Raw genomic sequence first — 21,433 nt, forward strand, 5'->3', positions numbered from 1 at the left:
AGTCAATGGGAGATGGGCTTTGAACTCCCTGCGCAAGTACAAAATCAGGCCCAAGGAGGAGGCCCAAAATTTAGAGGAAGCATTTGACCTTGTGCTTTGTACCATTTCTACCCATACTGCAGAGACCGATGCTCCCATCCTCTTATACTGGTAGATGGAGAAGATCTGATTATCAGGCTTTTCAAGTGCTAAGGTGCTGCTATCGTGAGTCCCTAGGAAAAAACTTGTAGGAAATTAATAAATTTGCTGTCTGAGCAGCAAATAAGTCACAGGACTATGTGCTGACAAATGAGAATGCAAATGTTGAACAACGTTTCATTAAATGAGCACTGCTATTATGAGAAATAATAGCTTGTGGATGCAGCCAGGAGTATGTCTAACTGATGCAAACTGTTAAGCACTATGGGGGCAATCTGACACAATCTTCCTTCTGTTTTTCAGACTGTTGGCGAGTCAGAAATGCCTAGTGTTTTGAACCAGTTATTGCCAATGATCAAGTCTTACAACGAGAGAACAAAAGATGATTATACCTGCGAGGACTTCCTTGTCTTGCTAGTATACATGTATTCTGTGGTTGGAGAAATCAGAAGTGGAAAAGAGCTGGAGGCAGCTGAAGAAGAGGTGAAAAAGGCCCTAGTCAAGGCCATTTGTGGTGAACCAGAGCCATCTCCTTTGCTGCAGAAAATAACAGGTAAGAGTCTGCTTGTGTGGTGAGAAATTAGATGGCTGGGAATGCAGGAACTGGGAGAAACATATAAAAGCAGCTTGACTCGTCTGTGGTGCTGAGGGTATATGAGTAAGCACAAGGATTTCCTGTAGATTTGTTCCATCTCCCATGTTCATATATGCCAAATGCTGACAGGCTGTCCTTGAAGAGTGCTGAGTCTGACGAAAGCTCTACAAGTTGTTCTTTTTGTTAAAGGTTGGCTAAGTTTGTGTGTTTTCATAAGGTAATCTTTCCCACAATTTCTTTCATTGATCAGTGTAAAGTTGACCCTGGGAAGTCAAAATTAATTCTGGAAACATGTTCAGTGAACCACAGTTGCTTTGTGAATACAAGGAGCTGGCCTATCTGGCATAAAAGAAGAAATGTGTCTAAAACCAACATTGAGCTTTTTGCTGAAATGACATGAACATTAGCCTTTAAAAATAGCATGCTAAGCCTTTTTTTAGGTGAGCACTCATAGAGTAGGAAAGCCCTAACCTCTTGCTGCTGGTGTCACATTTTACAAAAAAATAATTGTTAAAAAAAAAATTGTTAAAATGAATGAACTATGGCTCGAGGGTGGCATATCTGAATGGCAGAGGGGATCTCGCTTTCTGCTGTCAATTTTCTCAGTATTTACTAATAGTGGGCAGGTCACTGACCATGTCATCTGTGAGGTAGGGAGCATATGAACATAAATCAAGATGTTGTGAGGAGCTTACAGTTGAAAGTCTTTGCCAAGAATGGTCCTAAGTGGGGAGTCTCAAGGGTAGTGGAATATTGCTGCTGTTGGTTATTCTGGTACTATTCCCTGTGGACGCTTCTACTTCAAAATACAGGTGTGGTCTGACCGGTCTGCTGTTGCTTTGAGTGTAAAATACTGTAATGATTAAAAGACTCTTATTGTTGGAATGAGCATGTTCAGTCATATTTGCACCGTGCTGTTGTTTTAATACTCCTGGCCATGGTGCCTACAGTGTTCCAGGCTTCTTGTAGACTTTTGCTCTTCTGTTTTCCAGTATGTGCTGCACATCTTGTCCACTATATGGTGCTCCCCTCACAACTTCAATGGTGTCTTCTACTGGGTGTGATGCAATAATTTCTAAACCTCCATTTTCCTATTTTGCCTTTTCTCCTATGATCGACAGTGTTTTGAATCACAGTTTTATCAGTTTCTCTTTGTTGTGCCTTACCTAAGTATGAAAAGATTTGAAGTCTCTAAAACTTCAGTGAAGTATCAAAGAAGAGCCGTATTCCTATGTACATCGACGCTTCCCTTGTTGCCTTCTATGCTCTCAGGTTATGTAGTTGCAAGCACAGATGGAGATCAAAATAGACATTGTGCTTGTCTTATGTTCCATAACCTGTCAATAATTCCATAGCTTTTATGAAATATTTGCATGCTTGATTTCCAGTGTGCATGTTTCCTGAGTAAAGGTAAGTATCTGGGTGTTTGCTCTCAATTTCTGGGCAGATGAACAGGTGAATGAATGTTTCAGTACAAAAATTCTTTAGTTTATGAAATAAAATTACTTCTTTTCACATAGTGGCTGGACTATTAGGAGCATGGTGGGTGTCTGAAGTACAGCATTCATCTCCTTAGGCATAAGTATTCACTCCGTTATGTGGGACATCTGACTATGAAAAAGAGAAGGCCTTAATACTGTGCGAGCACTGTTCAGCAGCAGCCAAAGCATTTGTGTGTTATCAACGCGGGTTTAGCCACAAATCCAAAACACAGCACCATGCAAGCTGCTGTGAAGAAAGTTAACTCCAACCCAGCCAGACCCAGTAGAGATAGTTTTAGACCAAGCACATCATTATCACGTGATGAAGTTAATTGCATAACACAAAGCCAGAGTCCTTGCATCCTTCTATTTCTGTATCTGTGTGTTTAGCACAACCACGTTTGTGCTTTCTGCACAAGCGTGTGATAGTATTTCCCCTTGCTTGCATGCTTTTTTGGTTTATCAGCATTCTTTGTTTTTACATCTTTTTTAGAACGACAGTTCTTTTGACTTATTCATGAAAGAGGTAAAAAAAATATTAAAACTTACTGTCGTGACCAAAAATAAGGATTGTCTTGGGAGAAACGTATAAAATGGGATTTCTAGGAATGCGCCTTAGGTAGTTTACAAGCCTTCATTCATCCAACAGATTGCTTTCTCAGCATTGGTGAAATTTGCTGAATTTGTAATTTGCTATATTTGCAGTGCAGTTGAATTGGGAAGACTGAGAAAACATGAGCAGCCTTAGACCTACTCTTCCCTGAGTGATATTTTGCCAGGCTTGTGTTCTACATCCTGCTTCCCTCTGAACCTTGGGTACCTTGCTCACTGCTTGACAGGCAAAGCAAGTCAGAACCGTAGGAGCACCCGCAAACTTTCTTTCAAAGGCACAGCAGGAGGACTGTCTTTGTAGCAGGGCTGAAAGTTGGGGAATAGATGGCAGCTCTGGTTTCCCCTTTTGGTACAATAGCGGCTATAATGCTGAGACACCTTCTGCTTCCAGCAGAACATGCTGTGAACTACAGACTGGCTATTCCTTTTAGCAGATACAAGCTGGCCTATTTTCACAAGGTCAGCCCAGCTCTGCAAGTTAGCAACAGCCACAGGTCTGGACAGATCATGGTTCAGACCTACAATGCTCCACGCTCATTTTACTTAAGTCAGAAACAAGAGAAAATCTTTTTTGCTCTTAAATGGTCACAAAAGTTAATTAGACTATAATAAATTTCAGTAATTCTTGGAATCACTCATTCATGATCAGAACAAAGCAAAACATTTGTGGTCTTTTATTTTCAGTTTTCCATCAAGGTAAGTGATAGGAAGAATGCTGAATTGGATGTGTCAGGAGAGAAAACTAAGCCAGTCACTGGGTAGGTTCAAGATGCTGCCTGCTGGCTCACTCCTCACCTCCAGGTTCCCATGTGGGACCTGAGTTCCTGAATATTCAATATCCATTCTGCAGTAAATCTGCTCTTACTAAGTAGCTTAACCTGTAGAGCTGCCAGTTGAAGTTTCAAACCCTGCTGGCAATGCATGATTGGACAGCTTTGGTTATAGCATCAGATAGCAAAATTCACTATTGACTTTAAAAAGGCATATAGAAGTAATAATACGTAGGCTGCAAAGCCAAGCACTTCAATGTTGAGAAACGCCAGTAACTCAGTTTCCCATGCAACCATCATTTGACTCCTGTGTGCGTTGTAGCACAGTCTTCAATTTCATTATTATGTAGTGTATTTTCTATGAGCCATGGCTGCATTCAGTGTAGGGACTGAACACCACAGACAACCAGAACAATATAGCTTCAGTTATTCTTACACATGATGAAGAAGTACTAATAAAGTGATACTCTTTATATGATATTCAGCAAGTAACTTTCTCTGGGTCTCAGTTTGCAGTTCATGAAGTGGACTGGTGCTCTCAGCTTTGTGTGACTCATTTTGGAACTTGAGGAAGAAAAGCATTAAATTACATCTTCAGGTATTAGTGATTACATTTCTTTGAATAGAGAGGACTTTGTGCTCTGCTTCCTGATACACCTGGTGCCTGATGTTTTGGTTTTAGTTTGGACCTAACACTGTGCTAAGGCCATTCGGTTGATTTAAGCTGAAATTAAAAACCGTACCTCAGCTGTGGCTCTGAACTGCTGCCTAAGCCTTTTGCTTTCCTCTTCTCTGCAAAGCATGGAAGGTGTGCAGTCTTGACAGATAGATTTTTTTGTTTGGTTGGTTTTATTTGTTGTTCCCATGGAGTCACTTGAGAAATAAAATGCAAAACCCTTGTAAAACTTTAGAAAACTGGACTTTTGAGGTCAAGTCAATAGTCAAAGTAATAGCTGTGTTTACAGGAGGTATGTTTTATTCCTATTATACTTGTTAAATGTAAACTTCTTAGGCTTGCCTGAGTCTATGCCTGTAGGAAATCTCCTGTGATGTGGCTACCTCACAGAACTAGTGCAAACCTCCCACAGAAGATGGAACACATCAGTGCACAGGGGATATTTATGCTATGTTTGGGGTTTGGTGTTACCTAGTGAAACTGGATTAGTATTTGTGGCAGTGGAAAAGAAAGCTGTTCTCGGAGGTTTAGTCTTATCTATCTGGTTGGCCCCACTAGTTTCCCTGATGTAGCCTAGATGATTACAGCCCTCTGCAGAATACGTTAAGATGCAGCACTTGTGTAAGCTTACATTGTGAAAGAAGCGTAAGCACTTACAATTTCCTGGCTGTTGAGTGTTAGGCTTCTCACCCTTATTGTTGCCTGAACATATGTTTTCCAAAATATTTGTACAGTAATGTTCTGCATTTGTGCAACACCTTGTTTCATTGAAGCACTAAAAACATGGTGGAACTGTTAATTAAAATGAAAATGCAACACGCTAATCACCCAATGACATTTAAGAAATAAGATACAATTTTTCTGCACGCATAATAATATAAAAGTATATTAGTGGTGTTGTGTTTGATGGAACTGTTAAATAATACGTGTTGTGGTAGACAATCTTAATGCCTTGGGTAATAAAACTGAATGTAACAGTTCCAAGATTTCTCCTGGGTGTAATTTACCGCAGACATGTGTTCTTCATCACTGTTTCCAGCAGAATGTTACAAATTGGAGGGGAAACAGAATAGACCAAAACATAATGGAAAATGGTGCTTTTCAACAGAATGCTGGGGTTGGGGGGAGAGTTGTCCTTTTGGTAGCTGTTAAAAAAAAACCGTTGTAAAATATTGTATATATTTTATCATCTTATCTGTTCATCTAGTTTTGTAAATGTCCACGTAGAGCTGTGTACAACTACAAACCTATGCAAAAGTAATGCTAATAGAGCCGCAAAGCAATTAAAAATCTATTTTTTCAGCTGCACCGTTCTCTCTTTTTCATCTGCAAATCTCTGTGGGAGCTTCGTAGAGCAGATCTGCCTTTCGTGGTGTGCTCTAGAGGCCAGGAGGCCAGCCCCAGGCACTGCCGGGCTGCGGGGCAGCCAGCTCCGCTGCCCACGTACGGGAGCTCTCAGCTGGTGGGGTGTGCAACAGCGGCTGTAGGTATCAGTTGCACCTTCTCGAGCATAGGTGTAGCAGGAACCCTCTTGTGCCAGAAGCTGCTGTTTATCAGCCTTTAAAAACTGAAATTTTTAATCATAAAATGCATTTCTGGACTTTTTCATTGCTTTTTCTAATTTCCATATGTTGAAGCGTAGGCATTGCTGTATTGGGTTAGACGCACAGTGTCTTGGCTGCTTCTGCTTCTGCTTGTCCTCAGCACACGATTCTTGGGGGAAATGCTATGCAGGCTACCTAAAGGTATCATTACCTTACTTCTAGCATGGCCTAAGTATCATGAGACCTAAAATCATTGCCGGTTTTGCAATAAGCATTTACATTCCTGGAAAGGGACAGCCAGTTGCCTCAGAGGACAGGCATGCTCACTTTTATTTGGCTGTGGTCTTGGCTTCATTGCTGGTTTGGAACAACGATTTCCCAGTTAGGGGTAGGTAGGTGTGACATTGGGTCCTGGGCTGTGGTTATAATGCAAGCCCTTTGGATTTGATTGAATGTGCCATGCTCCTTGTGCAGGGACACGGGAGGGCTTCCCCGGCTTCACAGTGGAGGTGTAGCTCAAATACCTGCTAATGATTTCTACCACTTCCCCACACCCCTCCACCCCCAATCCATGCAGTTCAGGAAGATACTGTGAAACTACCATTGTTTAAAATCTTAAAATTTTGGAGTAAACGCTGAGTGATTCTAAATTTTGCGTGCTTTTATCAAGAGTATTTTCTATGAAGTTTCAACTAGTTCAGTGAAAGGCTAGCCCATCTCTTGCTTGTTTAATAGCTTATTTCCATGTAACCCATGAGTTCCAGAACAGAACTGATATGAAAAAAAAAATCATGATTTGAAGAAAATATTTGCAGTGTTTCTTTTATTTTGCTGTTTATTGATAATTTAATCCTTACTACAAAGAGACATTTTTCACATGTTCTTAAAAGCTAAATGCTTTATTAATGGCAACATGTAGACAAATTAGAGAAGGATTAATCTGGTATTTCTATGTAGTGTAGGTATTTATGCTAAGAACTATAACTGGCTGTATTTATCCAAAATAAAATAAAGCTGCAACCAAATTGTTTCCTGCTGTCATTTAGGGAAAAAATAGATAAGGCAAAATTAAATATTGTCCGTTCTGAGTTTTCAAAGAAATGTAATTCAAGAAATTCAAAGTTCCGTTCTTTTTTTTTGAACATTTAGAGAAGCCTTAACAAGCTGTGCTGTCTACCAGGCCTTCTCAAGAGCTTCCATTTTGCCCGTTCACGCTTCAGGACCTCTGCATTTGCATTGTCTGCACAAAAAATAAGAGCAATGTCTTAGCAATGCTGGGTGCTGCTGGGGCAGTCCTGCAGGTCTGGGGTACAGGACTCACGTTTGAATTGCTCCTTGATTCCAGGCGTGTGTGGGAGCCTGGCTGCAAGTAGATAGCGATCAGATCCCCACCAGAGCGAAGGTTTATAAACTAAACTGTTTATGTTAAAAGTTCATCGAGTGGGTTACAGAGGGTGGGGGAATACCTCAATACATCAAATAGCTAAACATTTTGAATGTCCTGACAGGCTTCTCTCTGAAATACTGATCAGCTTCTTCTAGTCCCTGACGTTAAAGGGTCATTTTCATGCCTAATTTTAGCGGGACAGCTTTGCACTCCACTTTGAATTGGGAAGAAGAGCTCTTCCCACCAGGTTAGGCTGTTGTATGTGCTTGACTATAGGCTGTGTCGTTTGGGGAAATCCGCTCTGTCCTGTAGCCTGCAAGTCATAACTGCTGCTCTGTGATGAAGGCAAATGCTAGAAATGCCACTGAGTATGGTCTGCGTAGGGATCAGTCTGCTGTGATATAGAGAGGAGCTGTAAATGCTGGTGTGGTGTGGTGTGGCTGTGCAAACTTCAGGGCTGCTGCCATCATCATGGATGCATTACAAGGAAGGAAAACTCTCTCATAGGATGGCTCCAATCAAATGATGAAAAAGAAAAACCAAGTCTCAGATTATGGCAATGTTTCTTTCTCTTTCTCCCATGCTCCCTGTGTCTCCTCCAGCAACGAGGAGATGATCCTTGCCCCACAGAGCCCTCCTGGGCTGGCAGGCAGATAAGGCTCAGTTGGAATGAGTTTTCTCTTCTGGGTTGAACAACAAAATGTAGTCTCTGTTGATAGAGCTAAATAGCTTCATCCTGCCACAGTGCACACGTTATTACTGCAGCCAGAGGAGACCCAGACCGTTTTCGCCCCCATTCTGAAATAGGAGATGGATGTTCAGGAGGCTTTTTTTCCTGTTGTCCCAGCTGATTTTACAGACACCTAAAATACCCCTCTCTCTGACTGGCAGAGGGTGTGTGTAAGATGACCTCCTGGTATCTGTATTACTTTCTTGATGTGTTTTGGAGATGATCCAGTGGAAAGTATTTGTGATCCAGCAGTCGCAGAGGATGGTGGATCTGACATTGGCTCTGCCAGGAGCACTGGGAAGACCTGAGCAAAGCTGCTGCCTGGCCACGCAGGAGGAGCCGCGCAGGGAGCTCCTGCACTTTAACTAACCCTGAGGTGTTGCCGCTGCTGCAACACTTCAGTCCTTTGCTTCATGATAACAGAGTTATTGGGGAAAAAAGATCACTTCACATGTCCAAAGGTATTCATCTGATTTACACAACAGTCAGAAGGGTTCACGGGGATTGCTGTGACCTATGCAAAAACAGGGAGAAATGGGTATGCACCGAAGCAGTGGTGCTCTGCTCTGCTTTAGCCACTGACTCTGCAGGCGTAGAGCATGTGTCCTAATTTTTGTCAGCTCTCCTTAGGACCCTTGAGCTCTCCAAGACCTCAGTACCTTTCTGCTGCAACCTTTCTAAAGGCTTTTTCCCATTCCTGTTCGAAATCTGTGGACGGCAAGTGGGAGACAAGTGAGCCAAATCAGCGGTCGCTGACTTCAGGCTTTGTGTCGCTGCCTGGGTGGATTCCAGGGCTATTTCTCAGCTGGGAAACATGGAGGGGTTTCTGGTGAATTCTTCAGGAGACAAATTGCAGTAGTCTTCTGGATCAATTTATAGCTAAATTTGCATACGCATATTTTTGTAGGTCTTAAAAATATGGGGCATAAGTTAAAAATCAGTGTTAAAAAGCCATGGTCCTAAAGGTGAGAAAATCAGGCTGCTTTGTACAGATGCAGGGATATTTTGTTTGGATTTTATGATGTACATTGAAATGTATGGTAGAAGACAATCCCAATGGAAGCCCAGTGGCGCTGGGGATTTTTTTTTAAACTTTCATATGTTGTCTGTTTATTTTGTCTTCAGCACCTGGTCTCAGTTGGCTCCAAACTGGATAGTAATTTTCATTGAAGTGTTTATAACATGAAGTCTTTTTTTTTTCTTTTTTAACATGAGACATATGCCTGCATCCCTGCAGGCTGCTGTCTCACTGCCAACTTAGCAGGACAGCCAACTGCAACAGGAAACTGATATGGTGCAATTTTCATTAATGATTTGTATTCTTTTTCAGCATGCAAATTCAACAGCATTTAGAAAATGCTTCTAACATCAAATATCTCTTTGCTTTAAGCATAAGAAGAAAACAGAAGCTGCTTTAGAATTAGGCAACTTTTGAAAAGGTACTTTTATATGTATGTGGCATGGTTAAATGCTTTTTTTCTTCTTTCCACATGATTCACTTCCTTGCAAAACCTTCAAGTTTTGGCATATTGTAAAATTATGACTAAATTCTTGCTGTTTTGCAGAGCACACCCAGCCTGGCAAACCAAAAATGGTGAAGTATTAAATAACTGACAAATTAAAGAAAAAAAAAACAAAAAAACAAAAAAAAAGGAAAGGAAAAAGATGACTTGTTAGTAGTCACCACCCATATGACAGAAAACTAATGAGATTGGGGTGGGCATGTTTTTCTTTTGCACACAGACCCAAATGTTAAGGTGTTTGGTGTAGATTGCAAAATTTTGCTTTGTTCCATTTGAATGACTTCATGTAAGAGTTTCTAAATACTCTATCATAATTCTTATCAATTTGGTATCTGTTTTAAGTACCACACTGTGTGCTGGATCAGATGGCACAAGGACAGACAGCATTGCCTCCACCAAAGCAAGGAGGAATAACTGCCAGCTATAGATATTTCTAATTGTTTTCTTCAGCTCAGTGGTGGTGGTAATTCTCTTGTGCTTACCATGAGATTTTATCAGGGGTGAATTCTGGCCTTTGAATTTTGGGCAGTCAACCTATGTCAGGCTAGCAATCTCCATGTATTTTAATGACAATGCAATATGTTGAAATCCAGTATTTCAAGAAGCAGTCAAGCCCAAATGTAAAATGGAGTCATACAGCTCTGCATTATTGTAGTGTTACAGCAAAGAAATCCCTTGAATAATTGATCATAACCCATCTTTTATCTTGCAAAATCTTTGCTGTGTTGGTCGTCTTAACATCTCAGCAGCAGAACCAGGAATATAAAATTCACATGGAAAAGAATTTCTAGAATTTAATAAATAGCTCAGGGATTTATGGCCTAAACATACATCACTTGCCCATGCAGTTCAGTAGGCAGCATGCCCTAATTTTTCTCTCTTCATCTCAAGCTTTGGAGATTCATGGATTTTGGCTCTGGAGGTCTTCTGTTCAATTGTCCATTATAGTTAAGATAACTTGCTTTCATAGATATTATATTTTAAGGGTCAGGTTCTGCTTCTGTATAAATCAGTGTGAAAACATTACAGTGCTCCTTCTGCTTCCAACAGTCCTGAGATCAAGTTTAAGGGATGGATCAAACTGTTGTAATGTTTGCGGATCAATTCTGATGTAAGGGGATAAGCAACATTAAATATTTTCATTGATTATTCAACCTTGCTAATACAATTTTTTTTAATATAACAGTTTAAATACCTTCCTTAGAACTGTTGTTAGTGCTACTACCATTTTGTTTTCAGTAACATCTAAATATTGTCACGTACTATAGAAGTTCAAAAGCACTACCTTATTTAAAGAGTACTTTTCACAAATCTTTTCATGTGTACTCAAGCCCTCACTATAAACCTAAAAGGCAGTTCTCTCAGGTCTTGAATTTTAAATCAACATGAAGAAGGTGCTCTCATAGTCCCTTTCTCCCTATTTGTTCTTGTTTAGTTTTAAATTTTATAGTTGAGTAAATGTCACCTCTGGTGGTTAAAGTTCAGGTCAAGTTACATTTTGCTGTGACCCTCCTGCTCTCTTTTGTAGACACTAGGACTGTGGTCTGTCAAGACAGGAAAGTTCACAGATCATAGCCTAAGGATTCTGCCCCCCACCCCGCCTGTCTTTCTTGGATATCCTTTCGTCAGGCAAGGAAAGTAATGTTTGTAAAATTGGATTGAGGGAGCTCTGTTAATTGAGAGTTTTGTGTAAATAACAGAGTGGTGTTTGTGCCCTACACAATTTTAGAAAGCATTATGCATCGCTGAGGCTAGTTTAGAACCAGATGTCTGATTCTCTTTTAATTTCCCACTTTATTCGTTAAAATAAACATTACTGTGGAAATAGTTGCCTGATGAGAGGTGGCAACAGCCAGTCATAGCCAATTAGACACATTTATTTAATGGAAAACAATAGAAATATGTATTTGACTTGCATGGATTTGTGTTAATGTGGGGAATGTGTGGATATAATGTGTGAATGTTCCTGGTTTATTCAGATCTCCTTCTTCAGCCTTTTGTTTCTGGTGCTGTCTGTGCATATTTATTTTACAGGTCTGTGTACACCAGGTGTATTGATGTAGCCCCCAAGACTTTAAAAAAAATAAAAATAGAGGGAGAGAGAGGTAAAATTAGAGTTATAAAACAGTCTTTGGGGAATGCTTATAGCCATGGGGAAGTACTGCTGCCTGTTCACCAAGGAGAGCTACCTAGATGACAACTTCTTTCCCAGGCTGTTACTCTGTACCCAGGAGGCTCCCCCATATGCCATGATCCCAGTGGGAATTCTGCCTTTCTTCTCATAAAATGTTGAGCAATTGGAGAATATATAGACATGGCAGAGGCACCCCTGTGTTAGCTTAAAGAAGGTTTATTAGAATGGAGGCTGCAAAAGAGAAAAACCTAATAAAATAAAAATTTGAAAAGAGCCTTATCTCCAGTAGCCTTGGCTAACAGCAGATGAGAATTGGGAGTCAGAGAAACAGAATCTAATTCTTCAGTTTCTTCATCATCTTTTCGTCTTCTGCCCCTTTCTGCCATCTTCTCCATACTCTGCTCACATTCCTGCAAATCTGTGCCCTAAGTGAGGAAGAAACAGCAGAAGAATTAGTAGGGGCTAATTGATTGCACCCTTATCTTAATGTTGTTCATGCTGAGGAACTGTAATTCTGGCATTTGTTAACTTTTGAGTGCTTGCCTTCACAAACTCACTGTTGTTCCTTTGATGCTTTCAACATAATTTCTGAAGTAAGCAAACAAAACACTTAAAAGCTGAAACAACATTTTGACTGTAGAGAATGATACTTATTTTACTGGCAAGTTCACATAATTTGGCTGCACATCACAGCTGTCTGCTGCTTGCACCAGTGAAGTGATCAGTGCAATACCAGGTTGTCTTCCAAATGGACCAAATGTTTACCAGCGGGTAAACATACCACCTAGGCTTTGCAGGTATTTGACAGCAACAGAGTACCGAGGTTTATGACTAATTGATTCAATTTGAGATTTGCTGCCTATATTCCTTTAGCTTCTTTAGTCTCTTGATGCCACAGCTCTCTTCCCCCACCATCCATCTCGTATTCCTCCCTGTCCATCTGTTTTTACATCTGCCCCCATTTCCAGCCCACTGCCCCAGTTCTTCCCTCCGCCTCTCCATCAACCACATGGATCCAGTCTACCCTTAGCTCCTTGCTACACTTCCTTTTTTGTCCACCTCCTCCTAAAGTCTGCCTTTGGTCTCCCCAGGCTCCCACCTGTAGGCTGTCTCGCATCCCTGCTCATTCATGTATGTGAAGTGTCTTCCTACCCTTCGTTTTTTCTAATTTCAGGTCGAGCATTTATGGTGGGGAGACTTCAGTGACCAGTTGTATCCCCAGATGAAAATGCCATGCTCTTACTCTCCCACTCATAGATCTGCTCTCTTCCCTGGAACAAGCTACAGTAGGACAGTTCCAGCCACCACTGGTTACCAAATTCGTTTTTAAAAAGGGAAAAATAAAAATAAAATTAAACAAAGGCATTACGCTTATTTTTTTATAGCTCCCTAAACCCCCTCTGTTCCTACATTATTCCCCCAAAACACTTAGTTGTAGCGATCAGGGATGGAAGTGGAGTATGCTGGGTTTGTTCCCACCACCCTACTTTAACCCAGGTTTAAAATAGGAACGTTGTCTGTCTGTCTGTCTTTTTATGGCCAACAGAAACAGGTTTTCCAAGGGCATGATTCATCTTGTTTATGAATGAACCGGCCTTATGAAGTACCTGTCCCTCCATTTCCAAGGGTGAGGTGTGGGAACCATCCTTCACCAAGTTGGTTATGTACCTATGGAGCAGGCATAGCTGCCTGGCTCGTGATGTGTCTGCAAGGAGTCGCAGCGGGATGGTGATGGTCAGTGCCCAGGCTGCTCCTGGGGGCTTTCATTAGTAAAGGTCAGGTTGCAAAGGCTGGATGTTGCTTTATTTTTGTTCATACTTTTGTGCCTTTCTATTTGTTTCACATTCTACAACCCCCTTCTTTCTTCAGAAAGAGTCTTATATTGAAAGTTCATCTCCTTTCACTGGCGCTATCCTTGTCGAAAGGTCTTGATATTTTACTTTGAGTTCATGGCCCCTAAGTTACGTTCATGGTGGTTCCTTCTCAGTTCTTGTGTCTTAGCATTCCTCTGTACAGAACTTACACGTTTATCTGGCATGTATTTCAAGAAACAAGAATATGTATAAGTGAAAATATGTACTCGTTTACAGATAGTTTTATGAGACAAGAAATGACAGTCTTTGTTATTTTTGCTTCCATTTTCCATGCCCATTTACCATCTGCTTCTCCAGCAATGCAGTGTTTCTGGCAGATAGATAGGAACTGGGAGTGCATCGTGCCTTTTATTTTGCAGTGAGTGGGGGTTTCTGCACTTTACAATGCTCCTGTCCCTTCCTTAACTAACTCCCTTGATGGTCCTGGGTTTGAGGTGCTGTCTTGTGGGTTGCCTGTGCAAATAACTTCTTCCAGTGTATTACTTGTAGTGGTAGATGGAGCGGTTTGGTTTGTTCTTCCTTGTAGCAGCTGTGATTCTTGGTTTTAATATCTATTTGATTCCAGTATATTCGCTAGTATCTCTTTCCTGGTTTCGAGGAGATAAACTGGGATGAGTCATAGAGCACTTATTCCCAGAGATAGCTTCAGCAATTGAAAAGGGGCCATGAATACTTCTGGCAAAAGTACTAGATATTAGGCATAGATGGTATGAAGGTCACTGGGTTTTGTTATTTTTTCCCCCTCCCTAAGTAGATGTTCTCTTCAAACAGACTGCAGAAATACCAATTAGTGTGCTTCATTCTGAAATGTAATCAAATTTAAAATGTAAAAAATCCCTTTCGGCTACAGTAGAATTGAACCCCTAATTATGAAAGGCATATGTTTCTCCCCCCCGCCCCCCCATCTTTCTTCCCTCCACCCATGTAGATAATTGTCCTTCTTGAATGATTTCTTCTTTGTAAAAATCTTTGTGACATTCTACTCCTGGTTTGCTCAAAGCAATGCTGTTATCTGGTGTGTTAGGTTTGTGTTGTTGGATTCTTACAGGATAATATACAATATAGTTACACTGATTGCTTGCTATTTTGTGTGTCATCTGTGTTTTGGAATATCTCAAAGCTTGTCAGTCTTCCACTGGGGATTACATCATTTTGGGGGTCTCAACCGTTCTGAAACAAAAGCATACTTCAGTGGTAAAATATGTATGCCCGGACAGCTGGCAGTCTTTCAAGACTCCAAACTTGACACAGTTAATCTCAGAGAAAAGTATTTTCTTCTATTGATAGTAACTAAACAGTTATTTCCATGTTGGGGTTTTTTGCCCCCCCCCCCCCCCCTTTTTTTTCTTTCTTAATGCAGAGTTTTCTTTACAGATGGTAATTACTGACATAAAATACATTTCTTTGTTTTATTCCCAGCCACTGCAGGATTTATTCTGGGGTGGTGATTTTGGTTTCTACGTGGTCTTTGAATGTTTTGGCAATGGTCAATTCATATTAATAATTGTTCCTTTAGTGGTAAGCCTGATCTTGTTTGAAATGTGCAAGTCTCTCTGTTGTTAGCTTGCCTTTCTTTCAGGGGCAGACCTCTGGGGAGAAAGTCACTTGCACCTGCTAAGCTGCCTTGTCCCATATTGAATTATAACAAGAAATTGGTATCACAGACCACCCATTCTATCACATAAGCACTATTTATGTTGTAAAGACTTCATAAGGGTTGAACTGAAACACAGCTTGTTGCACTAGGTGAATTTCATCCCAATATCTGCTATATAAAATGGCTTCAGAGCCATTACAAGAAGATGCTAGAAAAAAGAGCAATGCAAAATTGGACGAAGAATTTGCCACGTGTGTACTTAATCTAGATTCTCATGCTATTCGTACTATTTTGTTAGGTTTAAAAGAAATACGCTGCATTTAACTTGTTCTGAGGAGAACCTGTCTGCCAGACTATCAGTTCCGAGCTTTTGTTTTGTTTGGGCAGCTCAATTCCAGGTTTATGCCCCAGTGGGTCCTATTTCGGTACCAGCTTCTGCAGTTGGGCTGCCCTGCTTTGGGAGCTGCTGCATTCAGAGGCACAGTGTGAATCTCTCTCGCAGACCCACTATGTAAGGATGTAGCCAAAGTGAAAACACCTGCAGAATATTCTCGGCTTTAACAGAGTATCTATTTTATTTTCCTAAAATATTACTTCATCAAATATTTTTAACATATCTTGCTAATGTTAAAAATTTGGCTTTCCATTTGAAAAAGAATTTAGGCATAGAGTTTGAGTAATTAATACGATTTAATGATAACAAATATTAAATGTAAATGGACTAATGATATTAATTAATTTTAATTTGTCATATAGCACCAATAAATAAATTACTATTGTTGGGGATATACGTGTGGATCTATTTCTATATTTGATTCACCAGAAAACTTGTGTGAGTTTCCTCCTGATTTTTTGGTAGATTTTTCTTTGGTTTGCAAAGATTTCATGTTAAAAGAGTTATCAGAGTGGGGAATTTATGCTTTTGTTTCACATAAGATGCAGACATCACTGGCATGACAGATGAGTTCTTTCTATATGTAGAAAAGCATTTAAATACATGGAAAGCGAATATGAAAAAGTTCTGGGATTCTTTTTAAGACTGGAACTTTCCAAAAACATCCCTTAAAAATATTTTCTATCTCCTTTTAGTTTATCACAGATTAACGAACTCTATGTTCCTCTTAATTTTAGTGGAATTTAATTATAATTACTTTTTTTCCTTGTGTGCAACAACTTTCCAATATGAAGAGATTAGCTGGCCTTCATTCATTCTTTTCAAGGCACACCACTGCTAAAAGAGCACTTTGTAAGCAATTAAGCAGAATTGTGCAAGCTCTTATTGCTGTTTAAATCTATGGCAAATCTGATTTCTCATTGGTTTGCATGCAAGTCATGCAGTCGAGCATCTAAGTATGCAGGTCATGCAAATTACAAGTTTATTGAAGGGTCAGTATAGTTATCAATGGCAGCTGTTCATAGGATCCTTAACACTGAGATGAAAATTTATCTTTTGATTCGAATGGTTCTCACCCCTACAAACATTATAAGGTCTCAAGAGCATTACTATTTTTAACTAAATAGTGGTTATGTCTTTCAGTTTACTTAGGCATCAGACCAAAGATCATCGAAGTCAATATGAATTCTTCCAGTTACATCAGCATGCTCTGGGTCATGCCCTTAATAAACTGTTTTTGCTATCCAAACCAGAAGAGATTACAGCATAACGACTGGTGCGGTACAATGGGCTCAAAAATAGCCTGAAGTACTAATTCTACCTTCAGTGAAGCCAGTGGAAGATAAACATCCCACAAGAAAGTTGGACTGTTTGTTGCATTAATGTTACCTTTCAGCTAACCTAACGACGGTAAAAACGTTTTGGCATGACCGTCTTGCCCACACACCGATGTTAGTGATGAGAGGTTGGGGTGGGTGATAAAACGCCATGTAAGATTTTGGAGTGTGAGTGTTTATCATTAAGCAAACACTGGTTCGTTTGTGAAGTAAAAAAAGGGGGCTGATCTTTGTTTCGAAGGTCTTTTGATCATGATAGAACAATTACATTTGTACCGCAGAAGTTTTGAAAGATGTGGTGAAAATGATAGTAACAATTAAGAAGCCCTATATCAGGAACCCTGAAAATATGCTTGGAATAGAAAGTTCGGTAGTCTAAAAATTAGGAATTCGGGTATTGTACTGTATGAAAGTTTCGTAACAAGGAGAAAGAAGGAAATATATGTTACTATGCAACATTACTCCATTAGTGTTCAGAGGAAAAAATGACGGAAAAAAAACCAAATCAAAAGACTATACTTAACCCTTTCACATCATTACATTATAAGTGAGCAATCTACTGGAATTTTAAAAATATTTTTAGAAGTAAAAGAATTTTAGAATTGCAACAAGAAAAAGCACAGGGTACTCAAATGTGATAAAGGCATTAATCTTAAAATTTAATTTTGTTTAGTTTAATTTTTAAAATATAAGCTTTTTTTGTTTATCAAAAGGGAACTGAAAGAAATGGATATCATTATACTAAATTGTTGTCTGCTTTCCAGTTTTGTTCCCTGCTAAATTATTCTCTTGACAAACAGGATAGAAAGTATTTGTGCTTCAGACATTTTATGATTAATCAGCCTCTGTGTTTGTGTCTGGGTTAGTAAAAACAGAGCTACTGTTGAAGGGTGGAAATAATCATGCTGGCTTATGCCTGCAGTCGATGCTCCGACTTCTGTTGGGTACATTTTTTCCAACATGTATCAAATACCTGATAGAAGGTATAGCAGTGATTGAGGAAACAGCTGCTAATGGGCTGTCGAGGCAAAGCCTTTCACTTACACTTCATACAGTTCAGTAGCAGAGATGCCTTGGTATTATTAGTGGTTAGTTGTTCATGTTAGGTGCCCAAGAATCATTTTTGATGGTGGCAAATTCTCAAAAGGTGTTTGTTACTACTGGCCCAGGGATGTGGACTGGTTAGGCTGGTGCTCCTCACCCCTGAGAATCAGGTCCATGTGATTTTTTTTAATTGGCTTTATGGGCTAGCTGATGGAGCAGTTTCTTTGAAGAGCTTTTGAACACGATTCACCAGCTGCTTTGAAAAGATTACCATTGAAGGCCCTTCGGTACAATTTTCAGCCACTGTGGGCAAAGTGCTCCCTTGCAGTCCCAGCTTTGGTAGAAATTGCTTCTCTGCTGTTTTGCAGATGCACCCAGAGAGGATCTCAGCTCAGGTTTCTGGCCGCTTATCATGAATCCGCAAGGTCCCTGGGGGGGCACTGTGCATTGCCGAGGACGTCTGAAGTTCAGACTTACTAAGAGAAGAAGCTGAGCCACGGGGTCCATGCTTTCCCCCACGTGTCTGGGTTGGGTGGAGAGCGGGGCCAGTGCTGGTGATCAATGTGGAGAGGTGCACAGTGTGAATACTGGCTTTGTTCCTCAACACTGTTTATCAAAGAGGAAGGTACTTATTAGCACAGAAGTGAGAAAGGAGTGTTGCTGGCCTGGAAGTTGTCGTTATCTGGATTTTTGCATGGGAATAGATGGAGAAAAGAAAATGTTCCTCCAAACACAGCCTTATCCACTAGCTCATTTCATAATTTCCTTCACACAGTCGATTTGCATTCTTTACAAGTGGTGTCTTACTTCTGTTTTTTCTCTACCAAGAGGAAATGGAAGTAAATGGCTCCTTTTCTCGTATGGCTTCGGCATCTTCCACACTTCATAAGAAACAGAAGATTTTCTTCTAAAGATGGTCTTGAATACAAGCGTTTACATCATTTAGAATGGGAGAGGCAGATTTTTTTGACTGATACCTGAAATTGTGCATGCAGCTTTATAGTGTGTGTTCTTACTTATGTGCACAAGTGATGATTTGTTCAGATAAAGTTGCTCAGTTTACCCAGGCAAAAGCTACACCATGAACAAGAGCCATCATATATAAAGGTCAGCATAGAAAAACAAAGCAAAAGGTCACCATGAAATAACCATGATGATTTATTTATTATTATAAATAGTAACGTAATAATGTAAAATGCTTGCTTCCGTGAATACCTGCGAAAAAGGTATTTCCATATGTAGGACGATTCAGCAGAAAAGAGGTTCTTTCTGGCCATTAGTCTAAGGACAAGTAATGAAAAACTGTAACAGTTCCCGGTAACTATAGATCAGCAGAGACTTATTGTGGTTTGTATCATTGTTTTACAGGTTGTTGTTGGTTTTAGCTTGGATTAATTCCCTGATATGGTTCACAGCCCAGCTTGTCTATCGGCTCGTACCAGCGTGGCCGAGGGAGCCAGTTTGCAGGGTGCTGGGAGGGCTGAGGACTCTTGCCGTCCTCCTGGCTGCAGGGCATTTGTTTCATGAACTTTAATTCCATATGATTAGCACTTTATCAGACAAATTCATGGATTCCATAGCTTTCACCAGGGCATCCTCTTGCTTTTTCCGTTCAGTCTTTCCCCTGGTTATTGAACTGTCGGTGAAATAAAATAGCAGGCAACCCTCCTGGAGATAGGAGACGTCGTGCAGTCCCCCTCCAGTGCCCTTCAGCAAGCAGCTGGTGCCATCGTGGTCCTGCAGCTTTTGTCTCCTCGCAATAGCAGAAATGCATCCTAAGGAATGCTGAGTTGTGTTGTTGGATGGGTGCTAAATCCCACTTCCCTTTTCCCTCCCCATCCCCACAGGCACTAGCCGGTATTTGTCTCTAAGGGCACTGGTTGTATCTTTATACACTCTCCTTTATTCAATTTTAATCTAATCTACCTCGCTTACATCATTCTCCTCTCTTCCTGACGGGAAGTCGTGCCGAGGGGAGCTCCCCTGGTCCCCCGAGAGTTGTCTTGGGAGATATCTTGTGCTGTTGAAGGCCCCGTTTTACACTTTGTGGAATGCAGATGGTCTAGACACAAGTTGCATTTTTGTCTTTCAACATAAAGTGCCGCATTTTTAACACATACCTCCAATAAATACAGCAAGAGGAGAACCAGTTAGCAATGGTTCCTTAAGGCAGGTATTCCAGTTGTCTTAGAGTTTTATAGTGCCTCAGTATGGCATGTGTATGTCCCCCTCAGGAACGTAGCTTCTAGGATATCGGGTTGCTATAAAGCAATAGCACAGTACTGTTGTTGTGCTAGCTTAAGTCCTTGCTGTATTTTTTCATATTTTATTTTTTAAGTAGCTGTTGGCTATGCTGCTCCACAAAGGACTATTGCTTCAACACAATGGTTAGACTTCCTTTGTTCCTCAGAAAGTTCTGTCATATCTAGCCACATTTATTTAAGCACCTACAAAGCATAGCCTCTGTTTGCAACTTTTTTAATATATTATTTTTTGCCCATAAATTGTACCAATCTCTGTCCGGATGAAATGTGAAATTAAATTTTAAAGAGGCAAACTGTTTTTATATTTAATCAGTTATACAAAGCTTCCTTAAATGTGCTGAAGACTTTTGAAAAAACAGAATTCAAAGGCATTTTGATAAATTTAAATGCAAGTTTTTCCAGTTAATAATAGAACTGACAGATCATACTGTCCTAAAAGCTTCACTTGACTAGACCTCATAAGTTGCTATCTAGTTTTTATCTGTAAATTGGAAATTGGTTCTCTCTATCTAACAACCGAAGATTTTCTCAGCTTTGAGTGAACTGGCCTTTGAATTGAGCTAGATGAATAAACTGACTTAAATAAAATGTTCTCCCTGCACCTGCAGAAGAAGCTGCAGCTGCCAAAAGATGAATACTTCAAAAAACTTGGATCCCTAGGATTTAGCCGGTGATTTCTGCCAGTTCAATACTTTGATGTTCTTTGAAAGTTCAGCACCAAATGCACAGTAATGGGGGTTATTATGTAAGTATAGCCCTTTTAAAAAAAAACCAACCATAATCTCAATTTGGAATCTTAATAAGCAAAAAAATCCAACTTAAATAAAACTGTTGGTGGAGGCAGTTTTTAATACCAACTTTTTATTCATCCTCTTGTCTCTGAAATCATCATGGGCTTTCCATATCACTGTGTCAGTGCAGGTGATGGAGGTCAGCAGCCAGCAGAGAGAGGTATTCGTTTAAAAGAGGAAGATAAACCAGGGAGGGAAGCATCATTTCACTAAGTCACTAGGGGTGGAGGGTGTTCATCCAAGGTTTCTGGAAGAATTTCAGGAAGCAGCTGAGTTGAAGTCATATGTAGCTTACTGAAAACAATTACTTCAGCAAAGAAACAGATGTGGCCAAGAGCATACCTAACTTAGGAAAGTGGGTATAATTTTAAACCTTACTTTCCTGCTGGCACAAACAGTGAAGTGCTGAAGAGAGAAGTATAAAGGCAGGAGGAGGAGATGGCTGTTGAGCCCTGTAAGGGTTCACAGGCAGGAAACCTGGGATGCAGGGCAGGGCAGTGCCTGGGGCCAGGGATTGCGGGAGTCAGCAATGACCCATGCAG

General features: G+C 40.3%; 1 protein-coding gene across 1 annotated transcript in view; it reads left to right on the forward strand.

Annotated features, from left to right (window-relative positions):
• SCFD2 (sec1 family domain containing 2) overlaps positions 1 to 21,433 on the forward strand; it is a 205,805-nt gene that overhangs the window by 87,979 nt on the left and 96,393 nt on the right. The window contains exon 5 of the mRNA XM_049831642.1: positions 442 to 691. Coding sequence (XP_049687599.1) covers positions 442 to 691 — 250 coding nt within the window. The remainder of the gene's footprint in view (positions 1 to 441; positions 692 to 21,433) is intronic.

Source organism: Accipiter gentilis, chromosome 3, assembly GCF_929443795.1.
Source record: "Accipiter gentilis chromosome 3, bAccGen1.1, whole genome shotgun sequence".
Classification (NCBI taxonomy): domain Eukaryota; kingdom Metazoa; phylum Chordata; class Aves; order Accipitriformes; family Accipitridae; genus Astur; species Astur gentilis.